This window comes from Eublepharis macularius, chromosome 1 (assembly GCF_028583425.1).
Source record: "Eublepharis macularius isolate TG4126 chromosome 1, MPM_Emac_v1.0, whole genome shotgun sequence".
Lineage (NCBI taxonomy): Eukaryota > Metazoa > Chordata > Lepidosauria > Squamata > Eublepharidae > Eublepharis > Eublepharis macularius.
Window position 1 is genome coordinate 227,839,389 of NC_072790.1, and position 13,961 is coordinate 227,853,349.

Consider the following 13,961-nt stretch of genomic DNA (forward strand, 5'->3'; position numbering starts at 1 on the left):
TAGTGGAAGCAGGGCTTTTTTTCAGCAGGAACGTGGTGGAACGGAGTTCCGGAACCTCTTGAAAACGGTCACATGGCTGGTGGCCCCGCCCTCTGATCTCCAGACAGAGGGGAGTTGAGATTGCCCTCCACGCTGCCGAGCGGCGCGGAGGGCAATCTAAACTCCCCTCTGTCTGGAGATCAGGGGGGTGGGGCCACAAGCCATGTGACCATTTTCAAGAGGTTCTGGCCATGTGACCATTTTCTCCGAGGGCAACCCACTGAGTTCCACCACCTTTTTTCCAAGAAAAAAAGCCCTGAGTGGAAGTCAAGGATACCCAATGAAGCTGATGACAACCGATAGCTTGAGGGCCACAAAAAAATTCAATGAGACTGGAGTAACTCTGCATAGGATTGCACTGTAAATCGTGGAGTTCAGTGCCAATGAATGTAGTGATGGCCACAATCACAGATGGCTTTACAGGGGGATCAGACAGATTCACGGAGGAGAGGTCCATCAGCAGCTACTAGACATGGTGAGTGACAGGAACCTCCATGTTCAGAGAAAACAAATCTCTGAATACCAGAGGCAACATCAGGGGAAGCCTTCAGGCTCTGTGCCCTGTTCGGTGGCCCCTCAGGGCAACTGTGTGGAGCAAAATGCTGGACTAGATGGACCACTGGTCTAATTCAGTGGGGCTCTTACGTTCTTCCCAACAGAGCTCTGGGCTGCCAGGATCTGGAGCGTAAGCCTAGCTGGGAGCGCTACTCCATTCCCACAGGGTGAGGGAAAGTAGAGCTGAGTCATGGCGGTTCCAGAGTTCAACAGGCAATCTTGAGGAGGCACTCATAGCTCAGGAAGGTGACCGCATTCACAGGGAAAGCACGGAGGCTGTTCAGGGCAAGGCTCTTCAGGAAAACCTGCAGACCCTCCTGCCGGGCACTGCTGAGGATGCAGTGCAGGATCCCCTGATACTCTGCCCCCTTCATCCCGTCCATTTGCAAACGGGCCTTCACCACGTCCATCGGGGTGGCCAAGGCCCACGAAACGCTTCCAGCAAAGCCACCAGCCACAAGAACAGTTACAGGGCCTGGAGTGGGGGAGAGAAAGGGTTGGGGAAAGGGGAAGAGGATGGAGTCTTGGTGACAAGGAAGACAGGAGCAGATTTTGGGGGGGGGGTGTATTTTTGCTCACTTCCTGTGACAAACCGTAAGATTCAGTATGGCTGAGGACCGCCACCTTGAGAAGCTGAGTTCTTGGCTCCCTGGGCTTACATGAGAATAAGGCTTTGTAACTCCATTCCTGTAACCTGTAGGGTTACCAGGTCTGTCTACCCTCCCAGCAGGGGGTGGAGGTGGGGACTGGCAGTTACCTCGTGCCTCCAGCATGTCTGCAATTGCTTGTGCGTGCTTCTAGCGCATGCGCAATAGCATCATTTCCATTTCCAAGAGTGATGTTACTGCACCAGCTGTGCAAGCATTCTCATGCTCTGCGCGGGCCAATGATGACATCACTCCCAGAAGTGACATCGTCGTGCCCCCTGGGAGCACACACACTGCATGTGTTCCTGCAGTACCTGCTGGTGGCAGGCAACGTCCAAGGGACTTGCCACCTCCCGCCTATTGCTGGCAGATTGGCGGGCAAGGGGGCAAACCCCAGGGAGTTTGCCCACTGCCAGCAGGCACTTGGGAGCCCTAGCTACCTGGCCAACTAATCCTTTTTGAAACATAGGGCACCAGGTTTGTGCCAGATTCCCTTTTGGTCCTGTTAGTGCAGAGCCATTAAAATGGCGGGACCATCTGTAATAATTCTCTAATTGGTGGAAATAGTCTCAGACATTGGAGATGGAGCTTAGCTTGGGATTGGTCAGATCTGCTAATCAATCTCACCAAGGAGGTTAGTTTAGGTCAGACTCCATTGCCCATAAATATCTGGGAGCTCTGGACTTTTCTTTGTCCCCACTTTGGAACATCTGGACACCCCAAGACTAGTGGGCCAGGGGGTCAAGGACTTCTCCACTATCTTGGTAGTGCAAGGAACTCTGTACATGCTCTGAGGAACCTGCTACAACTTAGGTAAAATGTAATTAGTTGAGTTAGCTCAACATTATTGTTTTATTTCAGAGTGTGTGTGCTGTGCGATAGTGTGCTTTCCCCCTGTATTTTGTCCTCAATCCTACCCCTTTTGAATCCACCCACCCTTTCCTCTTTTTTCTATAATAAATGTTCTTTCTATAAAAGCATTTTTGGCTTCCTCAGTACAATAAATTTATCTGGGATATTTCTCTGACTCTCTTCCCTACATGCCAGAGACCTTTGGGCGCTACCTAGTTTGCTATATTTTTTCAGGGTTTCCATCCTGTTACGTTGTTATTTTGCTAGGATTGAGCTGGAAGGACAGCTTCCCAGGAGGTCAGTCTAGATGTTCTCAGGAGAAACCCGAGTGGTGGCAAGCAACTATCAGGGTGCTTTCCAGGAAACCTTGGTCTAAAGGAGTTCCCAGCAAGGAAAGACACTTTCCCTCCTTTCCTACTATAAAGTCATCTGGCCTAAAGGGATGCCTTGGGAGAGTCAGGGCCTTTGACACAAGCATGTGAATGTTTTTAAAATGGTTGTCGATAATTTCCTCCGTAGAAGCTAGTGGTCAGGAGGAGATGGCACTCCTGACGGCTCCCTTCTTGAATGAGACATCGGAGAAGATAGCCCCTCAAGGGAAGGGTTGTGGGTGGGAGGTGGGTGAGCATCCGTGGAAAAACAGCAATTTGGATTTTGGGAGAAAAAGAAACAGTCTCCACTCTACATGTGTGTGTAAAATGCCATCAAGTCACAACTGACTTATGGTGACCCCAGCTGGTGAGAAGGCAAATGACAAGCAGAGGCGGTTTCTACTCTGTATGCACCCTTGTATATAAGGCATGAAAAGGTATGAAAATAAGGTGCTTTCCACATGGGAATGGGCTTGTGTGGTTTTTCCATTGTTACTGTGACTATGGATACAGCAGAGTGGCAACAGGGCTTCCACATGGCAGGTTCCCCTGCATCTTCCCTGCCACAATCCCCTCGGGCAGTCATTCCCTCCCTGCACCATTGCTGGGGTGCGGGCTTTTTGAGGTTTTAAAATCAGCAATTGACATATTGTTTTATGCTTATAACACACCACTGTTTGTTTTTCAGCTGCTGTTACTGTGCTGCTATATCTAGTTGTACTGCTGTATTGCTCATTAATAGTTGTATTGCTGCCACCAGGCAAAGAGTGCTGCTATTTTTATATGATGTTTTAATGTTTTAATATGGAACGTTTTAAAATGATTTTAAGGTTGTTATCTGCCCTGAGCCTGCTTGCGGGGAGGGCAAAATACAAATATAATATAAATAAATAAATAAAATAAAAATAAATATAACATTATAACATCTGTCAGGTATTCTATATTCTCAGCTTTTAAAAAAAGTCTCTATAACCCCTTTTGTTAGAGATATGCATTTCCCATTATATCTCCACAATGAAAGAGGCTAGCAGCTTACTTTTTAAAAAATGGAAGCAGAAAACTTGATATGGATTGCTTTCATGTTATAATGCTATAGTAATATGTGAATTGCTTGTTTAAAAGCAAAAAAGGCCCTCTGGTATGGGGGAAATGGCCACTGCAGGGGATTCGGGGAGGGAAAATTATGCCAATGTGAGAAGATCTGGAAAGATCCAGATCCACAGCAAAGCAAACTTGGGAAAGATTGCTGGGAAGACAGTGGAGGAAACCCTGGGGGATGCACAGAAGCAATAGGAAAAAACTCACTTCCCAATAGTATTTGCACCAAAAGCTGCTGTGGCATAGTGGTGAAGTGGTTAGACTGCAAATCAACACACTGCTGGTTTGAATCCTACTACTGCCATGAACTCAGCAGGTGGCCTTGGGTAAACAGCTCCCCAGCCTTATTGTGAGGATTACGATAAGACTGATTTTGTTCACCACACTCATGTGTGAGGCACTAATCTGTCTAGAAGGGCAGTATAGAAGTGCTGTTGTTGTTCTTGTTGCTTTAAAAACCTGTGTGTGAGTGACCTAACTTTCCAGGCTCTCCCATCTGGAAACCAAATGCTCCTAACCCTGCCCTCAGAACTACAGCCTGGGGAAGTGGTGAGCATGCAACTGCGTAAGACCAGGGATGGCTTTGCCTCCCAGCTGCCTTATGTTTCTTTTGCATACTCTTTTTTCTTTCTTTTTAAATTTTTTCCCTGTTTTTCATTTTTTCTGTTCTTTTTTCTTTTTTGCATATTCTGAAAAGATGCCTGCAAACAGACCTGTCAGCTTTCGCTTATGATGCTTACATGGAGGACTCTTTGCCACAGAACAAGCAATCGCTATCCACTGGTAGAAAATATGCCAGACCTACCTGGAAGGACTGGTCCCAGAAGGCAGTGGGAATGCACTCCACCCTCCTTTTCACACAGGCAAGAAGAACACTCCATTAATGCATTCTCTACACCCCCTTCCGTTCTGATATCCGAGGGGGCTAGGCTGCCTCCTTCCTATAGAACTCTCTTCCCTAGTGGGTTGAGCAGATTTTGAGTCTGTTGGTGTTGAACACCAACCGTGTAAGCTGTGGGAGGCCAGACTGGTGCCGGCCCAGCGCCTTCTCCCTTAGCCCCTCTGGCCCCTCACCTGGCTCCTGCCCTTCTGCAGTCATCCCTCGGCAGACCCCTGTGTAAGTCATGAAGTACATTGCCATGGTGGGGGTGTCACGCCACACCAATGCCAAAAACCCTCGGAACAGGCCGGGAACGCCCTCTTTCCGCAGAATGCTGGCAGCACAGTGTACCGGGCCCCTGTACAGTGGCTGGGCCTCCATTGGCAGGACACCACGGCTGTAAGGGTGCGTCTGGTTCTGCAGCCGGACTTTGACAAGATCCACAGGGGCCAGAACCACAGCCTGCAGCAACACAGAGAAGGGTGGTAGCAGCTGGTTACCCTTTCTACAACTAATAGAACAAGAGCAAAGGAAGCAGGTGGGGGGCGAAGTACAAGGGGGATTAACAAGGGGGTTGAGTTAACGTGGTCTCTCTTTGTAACATTCCCTCCCTTTTTCTTTTTTTGCAGCTTTTAGCATGTATGAATCTGCCTAATGGATATCCATTCCAATGCATCCGATGAAGGGAGCGCTGATGCAAGGAAGCTTATTGCTGGAAGAAATTTTGTTAATCTTTAAGGTACTATTGGACTCCCGTTTTATTTTTGCTACCCATCTGGAATTTTTACACGGGGGGAACCTCTTTGCTGTCCAAGCCACTCAGCCATGGAAATGAGGCTGCAGGATTTTCAACTGAGAGAGGTCTGATCCAGGCTGGCCCAAGACGTTCATTTCACAACACGGAGTTGAAAATCTCCTTTCTCAGACTGGGAGGGTATAAAAGGTTTGTATCACAGATTAACCCAAGCCCCGTGGTGCAAAGTAGTCAGCTGCAGTAGTGCAGCCCAAGCTCTGCTCACGACCTGAGTTCGATTCTGGGAGAAGCCGAGTTCAAGTAGCCGGCTCAAGGTTGACTCAGCCTTCCATCCTCCCGAGGTCAGTAAAATTAGTACTCAGTTTCCTGGGGGTAAAGTGTAGATGACTGGGGAAGGCAGTGGCAAACCACCCTGTAACAAAAAGGCTGCCAAGAAAACGTCATGATGTGACGTCCCCCCCATGGGTCAGTAACGACTCAGTGTTTGCACAGGGGACTCCCTTTACCTTTATCATAGATTAATGATTTAATGTGGAATAATTTTATTTCTTTATTTTGTAAAACTGCAAGAATAACATTTGGGAAATAAAAAATGGAGAATCAGGTGGGGAAGAATATATTATGCTGTTTCAAAAATATTTCATGATGCCTGTAGTAAAATTAATAAAAGATCTATTTAAAAAACAGTACAAATTAATACTGGACACAATCCACTGCAAAGGGTTTTTTTAGCACAAGACCAGTTTTGCAACAGAAGAAATGAATGGTCCACAAAGAGGACAGTTTTTGTGGCAACGTCATTGGCCTGGCCTCTAACAAGGGTGTCTCATAGGACCGTCACGGATAGATGATTCTATGGGATAAGCTACAAGTGACGAATGACACTTGAATGGCAAGTGAACAGACTCACATGTATTCCTCCCTGTTCACTTGCGCTCCACTTGCACTCCGCTTGATCAAGCAGAGTGCAAGTGGAGTGCAAGTGAACTTGGAGGAATACATGTGAGTCTGCTCACTTGCCGTTCAAGTGTCATTCGTCACTTGTAGCTTGGCCCTATGGGGCAACTGGTTAGGTCACTGAAAGGGGGGAAATGGGCATCCACAACCCCCAATCCAAAGGACAAGCCATTCCTTACTTGCACCAATCCTGAGAAGCAGCCGGCTACGAAGATGTGGGAGTAGCTGGGAGGGTTGGAGCGACGGTCCCGATGGTGGGTGTTGCTGAGGTACAGCAGGGCGTTGCTGTAGGCCCCGAACATGACAGAGTTGACCATAGCCACGCTGAGCAATGGGAAACTCATGCCTTTGAAGAAGCCAAGGATCTGCAAGGGAGAAGCAGAGCAGGGAACTGGTGGCCCTCCGAGACCGGCGGTAGCTCAGACAGAGCCAAGGCTCCAGAGCCAAGGTTCCCCATAAGGCTTGGATCTGGATCCAGTTTAAGCAGTTATGAAGCCCTAATGGCTGCAGCGGCCAGCCTTAAAACATGTGGGCAATGCCCAGGGGAAGATGCTGGGAAAAGGGGATGCGTAGGATTGACCAGCATTTCTCAGGTAAGGACTCTGTCCTCTCCTCCTCCCCACCAGTAGCAGAAGAGAATAGTAAGAGTCCAGTAGCACCTTTGAGACTGACCAATTTTATTGTAGCATAAGCTTTCGAGAACCACAGCTCTCTTTGTCAGATCTGATGAAGAGAGCTGTGGTTCTCTTTTACTATTTTGCAACTACAGACTAACACAGCTAACTCCTCTGGACCTATGACCAAGAACAGGAGAAACCACAGAAAACTGGGCATGTATAGGCAATCCGTTCTCCAAGGTGCTAACTCTGCCTTTCCTCTGCACATAATTTGGGTTCCCTCAGAAAGCAGCAGAGATTTCTTCAGTGCCTTGCCTGCCCGAGCCCAGCTACATCCTACTTTGGGATTGTTTAGCACCAAGAGGGTGTTATGTAGGCTGGGATCCAAGTGGCCCTTGGCAGGAAGAGACCCCAGCTGTGGCAGCATGGCTTACCCAGCTCAGCCTCCTTTAAGATTACTGTTAAGAAATGCTTCACTGGGTCACATCAAAGGTCCACATAACCCCTTCCCACAGGGAAGGCCACAAGAAAGGCCGTATGAAGGGAACCCTCCCTCACTTGTCCTCACTATCTAGCACCCATACATGGCTCTGTAGAGGGAGGCTGCCTTTTTTAGGGATCCCGACTAAAATAGGATAATGGAGACCATAAATGTGAATGAATACAGAGGACCAAGGGGTAGCTTGCCAAAACGTGCCTAGGGCCAGGAGGCAAAGACTTGCTGCCAACTCCAGGGGTCCCCTGCCACTCTGGCTCTTCTTCCTTGCTGTGGCCAGCAAGGCTACCCCCTGCCCAAGTCAGCAAGCGGCAACAGGGGCAAGAAGCAGCAGTAGCAGCACCTGTCCCTGCCTACTGGCTTGCCATTTCACTCCTACAGCCAGCCAGTGGTGGGGTTGGGCAGCAGGAGAGGGAAGGTGAGTGGATGGGGGGAGAGGGGGCAGGTCATCTGGCCCAAGCTGGACCCCCGAAGTTATCAGCCTGGCCAAGGGAGGGAGGAATTCTGACCATCTCCCTGCTGTTTCCCTGGGTTTTTAAAAATTCAAGTACAGAAATAGAGTACTTGGTAGGATAATGCAGATGAAGTACTCGTGAAAAGGTCCCAGGCACACCATGGCCAGGCTACCACCCTGGTCCTCTGCATTATTCTTTGCTCCCTCTCATCTGGGCTTCAGTGCCTGGCTCTCTGAGTCTTCTCTTTTGCATGGACAACGGCTGGCACCGATTTGGTCCCAGCTTTGGTGACCCGGCTCATCCAACGCATGCAAACCGTTTCGTTGCGGTACGTCCTGACCACACAGTCCAAGATGCCTCGGTAACCAGCCTGCGTCTGCAACCGCACCTGGAACATGACAGAATTGGGAGCGGAGGGGAGCCATAAAAAACACCCCCAACTGGGAAAAGGTGGCTCAGATTCAGATCAATGTGTGACTATTGGGAATTGGCAATTTGCCATGTGTAAGTTACCCCAAGCGAGGCTGCTGGGTGGTACAGGGTCTGCTAAAAGGCCAGTTTACCACACCTCTCGCACTCACCTTGCACCCTGTTAGCAGTTTATATAGGCTGTACAGCACCCAACTTCTATCACCAATTTTCGTTCTTGCTGGGATCTCTCCCCTTTTGCCCTCCCCAAAGCTGGAGGGATCTTTTCTCCTCCCCCTGTGCAAACTTTCCAGCCCCACAAGTCACCTTCACAGTGTCCACTGGGTGCCCTAGAATCAGCCCGGCTGCCCCTGCAGCAAAAAGAAAGAGGAATTAGTAAGGGGGGGGCTCGGAGTGTTGGTGCAATTGGGGAGCTAGACTGGATTCAAAGCCTGCCTCTGCCACAGAGTCTCCAAGTGGCCATGGGCAAGCCCCTGGTGTTCAGGCTCTCATCTGTAAAATGGGAATAAGGGAGATTTGCCCCGCAGGGCTTCTGTGAGGGAAATGGAAATCTGGGGCAGGAAAAGCTCTACAGGCCAAGGAAGAGGGAAGGAGTCCCTGCAGCAAAACCAACTCCAGTCCGTTCTCCAGCAACCTTCCACTCTGGAAAAGGGATTCAGCCACATGAACACACACAAAACTGCCTAATACCCGATCAGGCCATCAGTTCATTAAAGTCAGTCTTCTCTACTCTAACTGGTAACGGCTCTGCAGAGGTCTTTCATATCTCTTGCTACATGATACTTTTAAATGGAGATGCCAGAGATTGAACCTGAGACCTTCTGCATACAAAGCAGGCATTTTCCCACTAAGCCACAGCCCCTAGCTTGTGGGTACATAAAAGCTTCAACAGATGCCACGGAGTGGATATCCGAGAAATCTTTAAGGCATAATGCAAATAACAACTCAATTCCACCCCAGTTCCTGAGCCAGGGAAGAGGCTTTCTTTTGGGGAAGAGGCTGCTAAGCAGGGAGGAATTTTAGGCCTTACCTGAAATCCATCCTGCAACAAACTCTGCACTGGACATGGCACCTGAGACGCAGGACGCGCCTGAAAGATCTGCACCTGGAGGGGGGAAATCTGGTCAAAATGAACCTTCCATGCCGCCTTAATCTTTAACCAGGTTCGCGCCACTGAGGCACGTTCTTCCCCTTTCCCCTACAGCAGCCCCAGTTGAGACAGGCTGCTAACTGGCCGGACTCTCTGTGGCGAGAGACCTGGGCCTGAGAAAAGATCCACGAGGCAGCAAATTATAAAAAGGGCCATTGGAGGAAAGACAGCTGAAAAAGGGGGCCTGTAAGTGCCATTGCAGATGAGGCACTTTTCAGATCCTCGTGTGTGTGTGTGGGGGGGGCTTTTGTAAGCATCAGGTGGGCTGGGCGAGTGGGAGGCTGGGTAAGAAGGCTGCAGGCAAGAGGAGCCTGCAGGGAGAAAGGTATTGCACAAATGCAACCTAAGAGGGTTACCCAAAATGTCTGCTGGAGCCTAAACGCCTGGAGATGAAGCTTCCTGGAGCAACCCCCCCCCCCGTCACCTCTCCTGCCAACATCTGGCTAAACAGGATGGACCTTTGCTCTGTCCCAGCAAGGCAATTTGCCTGTCCTTAAGCATCCAAGTCCAACCCAGCTGAATTTGTTAATGAATTTTCGTTTGTTAATGAATTCCTTCCTAGGCTCCACAGGCACTGGTTTGCTCATCCAACGAAGCCTTCTGCAGGTGCCACCCTGCAAATGGGTAAGATTGGCAACTGCGTGTTCTGGTGCATGTGCCGTGGTGGCTCACAACGTGTAGAATGGCCTGCCTGAGCTGGCCAGGAAGGCTCCCTCACTTCCACCAGAGTGTGCAAAACAGAAATGTTTAGGAGGTTATTTTTATGAAGGGATTAGAAGTGTAGTAGAATGGAACTAGGGGTTTCCAGCCTGCATGTAGGGTCTGCAGATCGCCTGGAATTATAACTGATCTCCAGTCTACAGAGATCAGTTTCCCTGAAGAAAATGGCAACTTCAGAGGACAGAGTGCATGGAATTGCATTAGGCTTGCCGACTCCAAGTTGGGAAATTCCCGGAGATTTGGGGAGTGAAGCCTGGAGATGGCAGGGTGTGGGGAGGGAAAGGACCTCAGCAGGTTATAATGCCCTAGAGTCCACCCTCCAAAGCAGCCATTTTCTCCAGGTGAACTGATCTCTGTGGCCTGGAGATCAGCTGCAATTCCAGATCTCCAGCCACCACCTGGAGGCTGGCAACCCTAAATTGCACACCCGCTGAGCTACTTGTCCTTCCCCATCCCAAACACTGTTCATCCCAGGCTCCACCCCCAAATCTCCAGAAGTTTCCCACACTGGAGTTGGCAACTCTCAATGGAACAGTCCAGGCGGGCACCTTGTAATGGAATAAGACTGTAGTCTACGGCAATAATTACTGCAGAAATCACCTGCTTTTACTGCATTGTATTGTGCCTTGTAATTCCACTTTCTGCATTGTTTATAGTATAGTATACCTTGCCTCAGATGTTGCTCGCATTGTTTTCTAGTTCTGAGATCCTAGCCTCGTTGCATAGTTCCAAGGTGCCTTGGGCAGTCTGGTTGCCCTGTTTTTATATTATGTAATCTACCTTGTGTTTCAGCAAGAAAGACAGGTTATAATCAGGGGGGGTGGTTTCTGGGAAAAGAGGTGGTGGAACTCTCAAGAGGGAAAAGAGGAAGAAACACATGGGTTTCTTGGAAATAATATTATTTTCAAGCACTATTGCCGAGTTTTTTCAAGAGGTGCCGGAACTTCATTCCACCACGTTCCCCCTGAAAAAAAGTGCTGGTTATAATTAAAGTAATTCTAATTAAGTTTTCAACTTCTTTTAATTCCAGCAGTCCTTTGAATCATTTATGTGTAACTCCAGAAAGGCCGATTCCACACGGCTTACCTGAAGCTGGGATGTTGTGGGACGTTGTGGGACGTTGCGGAACATGCCGGCAAAAACACGGAAGACTGTGGCCGTCGTCACATGGGCATCTCTTCCATTAAATTTACAGCATATAGCGTCCTACCTGTTATCGGCACAGTAACGTTTCTTTGGGTCACCTAACGGCTCTTCGCGCCACCATCTGTCCACACCGAAGCACTCTGTTCTGTTCTCTCTAACCACGCAGAAGCAGCTCCTCCCCCTTTTTTAATTATTCTGGCGTTTAATTCCGCTATAACGGAATAACAGCATATAAACATTCCGTTAGAGCAAAACATTACGACCCTTTTGTTTTTCCAACTTTGAAATTATATAAATAGCCCTTTGCCCGCAGAAAACTCCCTGTCTGACGTGATCCCCATCGCTGAAGACTCTGCCATGGCGATTGAGTCATTTTTACTTCAGCAGAAAGTTTGCATTGTGTTATTTCGTTATGGCGTTATAAGGACATAATAAAATTTAAAAAAGGGGAGTCGCAGGAAGAAATGGATTCTGGGATTGAAGGGAGGGCATAGGACGTTGTGAGGGGAACTACATCGATGTGAGGCATTCACACTGAGGCACAAAATAGCGCGACTATCAAGCACAAAGCAGAAGAGAGAAAATCGCTACAGTGTTGGAATAAGGTGGGAGTTTGCCGGGAAATAGCGCCATTTTAGCGCTAAATAAAAGCCCGTGTGATGACGGCCTGTGTTTTCTCGCGTGAGTTTTGCGCGATGTCGTGCAAAACTCGCGCGAGAAAACACGATCTTTCGCATTTTTGCCGGCATGTTCCGCAACGTCCTGGCTTCAGGTAAGCCGTGCGGAATCGCCCCAGGTTAGGTCTTCAAGCACAAAAGGAGCACAAAAGCACAGTGACCTCAAGTGTTTTCGTGGCTTCATTTTCAGGGGTCGCTTTGGCTCCACTGAGTTTTTCATGGACATACTATCCCACTAGGCCAGCAAAGATGGGAAGGGTGCCATTTTACCCACGTAGGTGGCTTGGACAGCAGAAGTCTCCTCTCCTTTCAAACGCACCCTAATGCAGGTTCCCTGGGCATCCACATACAGAGTTGGGCCTGCTGTGGGTAATAATAATAGTAATAATAACATTAAATTTATATACCGCCCTTCAGGACAACTTAACACCCACTCAGAGCAGTTTACAAAGTATGTTATTATTATCCCCAGAACACCCTGTGAGGTGGGTGGGGCTGAGAGAGCTCCAGAGAGCTGTGACGAGCCCAAAGTGGCTTCAAGTGGAGGAGTGGGGAATCAAACCCGGTTCTCCAGATTAGAGTCCCGCACTCTTAACCACTACACCAAACTGGCTCTGGTAAAGAAATGACTGGTTATGATACCTCATGATGTCTCTATTTGCAAGATCCCAGCAGGCCTAGTAAATGAGGGGCCTATGAAAGAAGCAGGGACGGATACATTTCCCCACCCTCAGCTGGAGCCAAGGAGACATTATTGCCCCAGCCAAGGTCCCAGAATCCTTGGCAGAAATCTCCCAGCATGCAACCTGCTGCCTGGCCTGAAGGAATGCTGTGCCACAGACCACTTTTGCCCTCTCAGAGAGAAAACTTGCCCCTTTGTTCCCATACCTGACAGCTTTGCCCAGCTTGGAGGGAAGAAAGGTACACATAGCCAGACCACCCTGTGGCTGTCTGCAACAGAAGCACAGACAAAAATAGGCACAGTCTACATCAGCAATGCACGTGGATGTCCAGCCACCACAAGGCGGCAGCAGGAGCCCACCCTAGCCTGTTTTGTGCATTGATTATATTAGATGCAGAAGCAGCCACCAGTCACACAAATGAAGGCTTGGATTGTAACAAGTGGACACAGAGGGAAAAACTCAAAGCAGGAACAGCGCTGCCCGTCAAAGGTTTAAAGAGAAGGAGTAGCAGAGGGGGCAGTCAAAAACATGAGAACACTTACCCGGATCAGTCATCCATCCCAGAATCCTGTCATCAGAAGAGGAAATGGCACATGGGGCTGCCACACACGTCGGGAGTGATTGCTGAGGCCTGATTTCTGCATTAAAAGTGTCTCTGTCCCCAAAAGCTTTAAGTCAATTCCAGTTACAACAGGGGAGAGAAGCCCAGCAGAACTCATTCATGCCTCTGGTTTCACTGTTGAAATAACCCTGGGACAAAGGTTCTTGTGCTGGATTGTTCTATGACTGTGGGCCTTATCTGTGCCACAAACCCTTTATCAATTCTATACTAGTTTACCTGTCATAGCTTCCCCCAAAGCATCTTGGGGCATGTAGTTTGGTGACAGTGCCCACAATTCTATTAGAGATTCTAGCCCTCTTCTCACAGGATTCCTTGAACAAAGAGAATGTCGAAGTGTCCTAGAACTAGAAGGGTCCTTACAAGCTGTCTGGTAGAGCCCTTCACTCCCCAAGATAATTGGTAGCATCTGGTCTGCTCTACCCTTAGGAAGCTTCTCTTATTGTTCAACTGATTTTACCCACCTAGACTCCCAACCACCTTAATTGCCCTTCTGTGAACCTGTTCCAATTTGTCTACACCTTTTATTTTTATTTACCTTATTTGTAGTCAATAAACAATGCAATAGGGCATAAAAATGCAAAATTTGCAAAGATTTGAAAACAAGCAGAAATCTGATAACAACAATATCAATAATAATAATATTTTATTTATATGCCGCCTTTCAGAACAACTTAATGCCCACTCAGAGCGGTTTACAAAGTATGTCATTATTATCCCCACAACAAAACACCCTGTGAGGTGGGTGGGGCTGAGAGAGCTCTGAGAAAGCTGTGATTGACCCAAGGTCACCCAGCTGGCTTCAAGTGGAGGAGT

The 13,961-nt window shown here is 48.6% G+C and overlaps 1 protein-coding gene across 2 annotated transcripts; it reads right to left on the reverse strand.

Annotated features, from left to right (window-relative positions):
- Nucleotides 1-212: 212 nt before the first annotated feature.
- On the reverse strand, nt 213-13,180 carry SLC25A45 (solute carrier family 25 member 45). Of its 2 annotated transcripts, none has more exons than XM_054990776.1 (7): nt 13,069-13,180; nt 9,181-9,255; nt 8,457-8,500; nt 8,038-8,109; nt 6,333-6,518; nt 4,637-4,904; nt 213-1,069 (listed from the first exon to the last, which is right to left on the reverse strand). In XM_054990776.1, the coding sequence occupies exons 1-7, from the start codon at nt 13,079-13,081 to the stop codon at nt 801-803; spliced, it is 927 nt and encodes a 308-aa protein (XP_054846751.1). In that variant the 5' UTR covers nt 13,082-13,180; the 3' UTR covers nt 213-800. The 2 variants fall into 2 exon arrangements, with proteins under 2 accessions (XP_054846751.1, XP_054846760.1); XM_054990785.1 differs by lacking the exon at nt 13,069-13,180 and adding an exon at nt 9,657-9,742.
- Nucleotides 13,181-13,961: the final 781 nt, after the last annotated feature.